Here is a 7299-nt window from a genome sequence, read left to right as displayed (position 1 = left end):
CTACCCTATAAGGCATCCCACCATCTCAGCGGAGAAGCAGCATGGCTTCCATGGAGCCCGTTCAGCATGAATTCACGGCTCCTAGCTACCCCGTGGATACTATCACGGAGTCTCAACGTTGCGAGCTTATGATGAAATGTCGGAACCTCACTTTCAAGGCAGCTGTCGGCTCTGTTGAACCTCCTCAACCCAATAGAACTTTTCACTGCCTTTTGATTCCACATGGATATGCTGTTGTGATGGTGGATCAAGTAATGGAGGATTTGAGTAGCCCGAGCTTAACCACCCTACAGGTGAAGGGGAGATTCAGCTAGCTCATGTTGTGGGAGTACATGTCTATGGCAGAAGGAGTTCATCAAGCTTCAAAACTGGACGCCTCCGCCTCCTCCTCCTCCGAGTCAGGGCAATCCGCCGTCTCCCCCTCCTCCTCCTCCTCCTCTGGTGAGTGATCATGGGACTCCGCCTCCTTCTCCAGCTCCTCCAACGCGTGAGGGCACTTTGCCTCCTCCTTCGCCTACTCCGGCGCGTCACAGCAGTCCGCCTCCTCCTTCGCCTACTCCGGCGCGTCAGAGCAGTCCGCCTCCTCCTTCGCCTCGTCGGCAACATCGGAAGACAAACACCGCTGCTCCGGCTCGTCCGGCGCGTCAGAGCAGTCTGCCTCCTTCTCTCAAGCGGAAGAGATACGCCTCCTTCTCTCCGGCTGCTAGGAGTACAAGCAGACGTGGGAAATTCGGACCATCTCTCAAGCCTCTGGAAAAGTTACTATATGAGAAGACCAAGGAGGAAAACGAGGAGATATGTCGTCCCGAATTGAGGGCCCATTTTGCAAAGAAAACTCCACCTCCGAAGGAGAAGCTAGATCCGATGAGAGTGGAGCGCACTATCAATCAACTGCAGCGTCCACCATAGCCTCCGCCGGATTCCAACTATGACCGCATTCTTAAAAAGACATATGCACAAGCGGTGCGGTCGGGGACTACTTCTAGTGATGTAATGTTAGCAGAACGAAGAAGTGGGAAAACAATTCCCGAGCTCGATATCGTCGTCGCTAATCATCCGGAGATGGTGCCCGGTACCAATCCTGATGATTACTTGGGGGATGATGTAACAAAAGAACAATATAAATACGTGCTCGGGAAGCCTCTCGTCAAACCTGGTCATCCTGCTCTAACAACGATGATGCACAGATTGCATGAGTGGTACATGAAAACCTGCAGGGAGTCTGGGAAAAACGCTATGTATGTGGCAGTGAAACCAGAGCACGAATTCATTGGACCTCCCATGATTACTATTCAATGTGAGGAGTTATTTTAGTTATACAATCAACTGGCCCTCGATAAACAACTCATTGCTTCCTACTGTTTGTAAGTATTACTTCTATAGTTAAGTCTCTAGCTCAGCTCGTTCATTGCATGTATATATAATTATCCTCACTATATATATTATGTAGCTTGAAGATCGTTGAATTAAAAAAAGTAGGAATCGTCGACGTTGGGTTCATTAGCCTAGATGTCGTAAATGAATTGACGGTACGAAACTCAATCAAAGAGACCGAGGAGAACTTGCTAAACTCGTTCCTTATACATAAAAAAGTGGAAATAATCTTTCCTTACAACTTCAAGTGAGTGTTGTTGTCTTCTCTGTAAACTCAGTTTCGCTTACTCGAGGTTAATTAAGTAATTTAATTGATGAGTTATATATGTGTGCGCGGAGACCACTTTATTCTGCTATCCATTGACATTGGCAGGGCACTAGTAAATGTCTTAGACTCGAGACATAAAGCCGAAGAGGATTATGAGGACATTACTGCAATGCTCAAGAACTAAGTTCAGTCAATATACCAAGACCATATCGGCATGCAACTTTCGTTTATTTCCTGATATCAAGTAATAATTTTCTTTGTCTCGCAGGGTTTGGACGAATTTAGCCAATATGGTTCCCGGTCTAAACAAAGAGTTGCGATTTACGCACCCCAAAGTAAGTAGTACTAGCTAGTTCCGCGCATCTCTAACTGATTCAAAGTTTCATCAATATATCATTACCATGCTTGCTTATCAATTTGATTGAACTCTATTCTCGTAAAGTATATGTATCAGAAAGAAGGCACTGTTTTATGTGCATACTACGTATGCGAGTTCATTCGCAACTCGACCTCTGAGCGGGTCTTCTGTGAAAAACAATTTCAAGTACGTAAATAATATTCACAATTGCGTTGAGTTTTATTCATATATATGCATGTATTGACCCCTTCTTTAAATTAGATCTGCAAGATGCGGGATCAACTGCTACCATATGATCGCATACGAGCAATTCAAGAGGAATTGGCGGGATTCTTTGTTCACCACATCATACCTAAAGACGGAGAATGCCATGTGGATTTGTCATTAGATCTTAATTAGATGATGTTTTGGATTAATTGTAAAAGATGTTATATTGTATATATGTAATATCGTCAGATAGATATACGAAAACTTGTTGTTCGACCAAGCATGGAGAAAGAGATGACACTTCTCTCTATTAGCTAGCTAACACAATATGAAACCACTAAATTAACGCTCCAAAACCCCCCAAACCCACCCCCCATTAAAAAAACAAAAACCCCAGCTCCGGCCAGATGCTGACGCGTGGATGTCATGTTGTCCCGGTTGTTGTGACCAACCGGGACTAAAGAACCTCCTGCCCGGGCTACCCGCAGAGACCACGTGGAGACCCTTCGGTCCCAGTTTGTAAGTGAACCGGGACTAAAGGTTATGGGCTTTAGTCCCGACCATTTAGTCCCGGTTCAAGAACCGGGGCTAATGGACCCCTGGAACCGGGACAAATGGGCCATTTTTTACTAGTGATGGTCCGACCCAATCCTAATAATCGCCTTGAGCGAAGCAAGGGGCAGCGAAGCTCCCACTGGGGGGAGACTAGGACCCGGTCGAGGACGGAGTGGGTCGGGCCGGCCTGGCGGTTAGTCCAGGTAAACTTGGCCCCCACTCGATCAAGTTCCTGGAGACCCAGGTCCGCGATCCAATCGTTAAACATGTGCATCCTTGGAAAGTTTACCAAGCTATTGCGTTTATCTGCCTCCGACCGAATGAGATTAAAGTCACCCCCAACGACCACAGGAAGCTGGGACACTTCTACTTACCTCTTTAGTTCTTCAAGGAAAGCCGTCGAGCAGCGGTGGTTAGCTGGACCGTAGACGACGATTACTTCCCACTTGAAGTTTCGCGTCCGTTTAAAGAGTTCCATGCTAACATAGAACTCTCCGCGGTCCAACCTATCTCAAAGGTGACATCCTTCACTCCAAGAAAGATGCCGACCGAGTGGCCAGTGGTCCTATTAGAAGGGAGTAGTGCGATGCAACAGATGGGAGCTCACGGGCTCGAGCTCTGAGAGTTTCCTTTTTGTTTTGACTTGCCGATTGGACCGACATGCTGTCATACATGCCAATAAATGAACTAAATGGAACAATGCCAAATTTCAAACATCAGCCACCGGCAAGGGGAAGAAGGGTTGTCGAGGTGACGTGACACCGTAAGCCATTGAAGAAAGGAGCGCTGACACTTCATGGGGTCTCGTGAGAAATAGACTGATCCTCCGACCTTGAGTGCGAAGAATAATCAATGCTCAAATTTCGTGGATGCATCATGCATTTTGTCTTTGTAAACAACACGATGCATACATATATGATTTTCATTTCTCACTTAGTTTTGTGTCCAAAAGACAGAAAGACAAGCAAACAAATCAAAGGAATTCAACACCACCACCCCATGAATGGTAGCTTCAGGGGCCTTTGAGCCCCTACCCCTGTTAAAAAAAAGCACCCCATGAATGGCCAGAGAGCACTGCATATTTACCCTACTGGACCGGATTTGGAGGCATACACGTGCACTCCGATGGCCACAACAGCGATGGTGAGCAGGCAGAAGTAGAGGATGGCATGGACGAGGATGGAGAAGCCGCTAGTGCCCATGTTGCCGAACTCTACCACCCTCACCCTCGCCGGCAGCTGGAACAGGAACCCCGGCGACAGCAGGATGAACAACACCACCGCCACGATGATGGGCCCCCAGTCCGTCGTCGTCATCTGTCTTCTTCTATGTCACACATGCAAGCACAACATCGATGGTGAGTAGGCAGAAGTAGAGGATGCTTGGAGCTCACAGTGGCTTCGCGACGGAGAAAATAGGCTGTACATGGAGTGCCATCCTTTGGAAGCAAGGGACCTAAAGGGATTTAACTGCAGAAAGGTGTTGATTGACATCTCTTTGACAAGGTATGCATGCCACCTCTCTGGCTCTCTTTATGGATACACAACACGCAAGGGATCCCTTAAAATGGTTCCTTTGCACATGCAATCCTTCTCCTCGCCTCTAAAAATATACCACCGACAACCGCGGGTCATCGAGATGACATTATTTTACACAAGTGAAGTGTGCATTGACATGACAAAAGAGCAAGTAGTTCATAGCACAACAAATTTCACAATGGCCACAATAAAGGTTCAGGCAGGTGTAAGCCCATCGTTGACGCGTCAAAAACATGACAATCGGCATCAAAATGGTCTATTGCACACCGAGGAATAAAGATGAAGTTAGGATAAAACAGGACACACCAAGGAATAAAGATGAAGTTAGGATAAAACAGGACAATATGTAGTCTGAAAATAACTTCCAACTTGGTACTATATTTCTAAGAATTTAGAATATCTCGTGTATGACAAAACCAGATATCCAGCTACCCAACTTACTACTAATAGAAATGCAAATTGCTTCCTCAGAGGAGCAGTATATCCCGTAACGCAAAAGGCCAAAAGCCAATAGGCACATCACAAATATATTTGGGAGCACTAAGAGCAACTCTAGCAGACCCCGCATCCCGTCGGCCCGCAAAACACGTTTGCAGTTCATGCAGAACAGCTTTTGCAGGCTGGTCGGGCTGGCACAGATGCAGACCCTCCAAACGGATCAGTAAAAAAGTATATTCGCGAAATATACTTTTTTACAGATCGATTTTGCGGGGTCTGCTCTTTGCGCCGCTGCATCCCACATATCATCAGCCCTCAAATATCAAATACAACATAATTCAACAATAAAAAACAAACTGAATTATTCGAATCAAACATAATACAATAATCATCCCCATTACAAATAATATTCAAAACTTTTCATGAATACAGATACAAATGAATACAAAAATAAGTCACTGTCCAGCCCTTTGCCAATGATGTTTAATGAGATCTTTCTAAAATTGAAAGTGTGTGTCTGCATTTTCAATCTCCTTGTATGTGTGAAGAAAAGCTCTAATGCGGTTTGGGTCTCTAGCTGGTTTGACACATCTACCCACATTATCGTAAAAGAATTCTAAGTTCAATCCTCTCTCATCTTCAAGAATCATATTGTGCAAGATAACACAACATGTCATGATGTTCTTCAAGGTTTTCTTATCCCAAAAACGAGCAGGACCACGGATAATGGCAAACGCCATAACTAATGTTTGCTGCCGAAAGTTCGCAAGCATGGTCTCAACATCCGAGACGTCCGAATTGGACGAATCGGATAGTAAGAACTTCTCGCACGGGGTCAACTCCATCTTCTCGCACAGCTCGGAAAAATCACAAAAGAGGGACTTACCGGCGACGGGTGATCCCGGGCGGCAACGAGGGGGTGCACTCGGCGGCGACGGCGGGGGCGGTTCTTCTCGTCGGATTCGGAGGGGCGGTGCTGCGGCTCGCTTGCAGATATGGCCGGACTCGTCGGCGGCGGGCGGGGCGGCGGCGGAAAGAGGGGGAAAATAGCGCGGGTTGAAATGTCCCTCCCGCCAACTGCTTCTTTGTGATGCAGGGTACCGCAGCCGCGAGCGGAAAACCCGCGTTTTCCCAGGTTGGGCTCGGGAATTTGCCGCGCCCCCCAAATTTTTTTACGGACCGGAGCGGGATGTGGGGTTTGGTCGGGCAGGCTTTCCGGTCCGTACCCGCATTTTGATTGTTATTTTACGGGTCGGGGACGAATACGGAGTCTGCTAGAGTTGTTTCAAGAGTATATCTGTAGCAAAAAGAAATCCCAGCTGTTTCAGAGACAGTAAATTCTGTATTTAAATGTACAGTATTCAGTGAAAAAAGTTGCGCCCTATGGGTGCGGAGAGGCATGTCACCAGGTCAAGTAAACAGCGGAGAAATTGGAATGTATATAAATCTGTATTATCGTGAGGAAAAGTTCATGATGGAACAATGTTACGCGGGAACTTGATTTGCAGGTGTATTCAGGTATTCGGAAAATGCACAGACAAGGAACTTGGGCCTTTTGAAACAACTCGCAGTATATGGTCCACGTACCTCGAGGGTCTTGTTTCTGAGGTGAAAAGCAATCATTCGCACCTTGGTGTCATCAGACTTCACCTTGGACGTGAGGTAAACAACATTTTCTGAAGGAACAATGCCCAGGGCCGGGTAAGCTGTTTCGAGGTCCCTTAATGCATATTTTCCGGCACCGCCATCGGACAGCTCAGGCACATAATCAAACGTGCCATCAACATCGACAGACTTGGCGGTCAGAGGTCGACCAAGCCTACCTTGCCTCCTCAAAGCACGATCACTCTGTCGGTCGGCCCGGGCATGTCCATATAGTCGATCTTCGAAGATGGGTCAGAGGGTGTTTGGATACGTTTTAGTCTTATGACTAAAAATAATGGAACTAAAACTTGCTAGCCTCATTCATGCTTGGATTCAAATACTAAAGAGACTAAAATCAAGTTAATGAGCATTTATTATCCTCCAAACCCTTCAATACAGAACTTGCATGTGTTAAAGAAGAAGAGTTAAATGAGGACAGAGAAGACTAATCCATATTTTAGTAAGGTTACCCCTGACTAAAAGATTTTAGCCTCAAGACGTGTTTTAACCTCTCTTTAGTCAAGGGTGTTTGAAACTTTAACCTCTTAAAAAAACTATTTTTAATTAGACTCTTAAAAAGACTATTTTTAATTAGATTAGTTTTAGTCTCTTGAATCCAAGCACCTCTGAGCTCCAAACGTACGGTGCCACTCCACTCCCCCGTCTTGGACGAGAAGACGCAGCGGTCTTCTTGGAAGACGTGATTCGTCGGGAGCAAAGCGGGAATGAGGAATTCCCCATCAATCCATCATCACTGGGCAGGATGCAGACAGACATTGGTTTGTATTTAGTACGAAGAACCGGGATGAGTTTGAGCGACGCCTTACCGCGACGGGCTTCCTAGACATGTATTAAATGTTTATCCAATGTAAAAACTTGTCTGTGTAAAATGTTACCTTCTATTCAAAGAAGCGTTC

The 7299-nt window shown here is 46.1% G+C and overlaps 1 protein-coding gene across 1 annotated transcript; it reads right to left on the bottom strand.

The window, feature by feature from the left end:
- Window positions 1-3615: 3615 nt before the first annotated feature.
- LOC123412341 lies at window positions 3616-4254 on the bottom strand. Its single transcript, XM_045105296.1, has one exon. It carries the CDS (start codon window positions 4076-4078, stop codon window positions 3845-3847), a length of 234 nt encoding a protein of 77 aa, XP_044961231.1. The 5' UTR covers window positions 4079-4254; the 3' UTR covers window positions 3616-3844.
- Between the last annotated feature and the right edge of the window lie 3045 nt (window positions 4255-7299).

The sequence above is a fragment of the Hordeum vulgare genome, chromosome 7H (assembly GCF_904849725.1).
Source record: "Hordeum vulgare subsp. vulgare chromosome 7H, MorexV3_pseudomolecules_assembly, whole genome shotgun sequence".
NCBI classification, from domain to species: domain Eukaryota; kingdom Viridiplantae; phylum Streptophyta; class Magnoliopsida; order Poales; family Poaceae; genus Hordeum; species Hordeum vulgare.
This window is presented reverse-complemented; position numbering and strand designations above follow the sequence as displayed.

Coding starts and splice junctions, on each gene's coding strand:
- LOC123412341 (XM_045105296.1), bottom strand. CDS start 4,078: ATGACGACGACGGACTGGGGGCCCATCATCGTGGCGGTGGTGTTGTTC.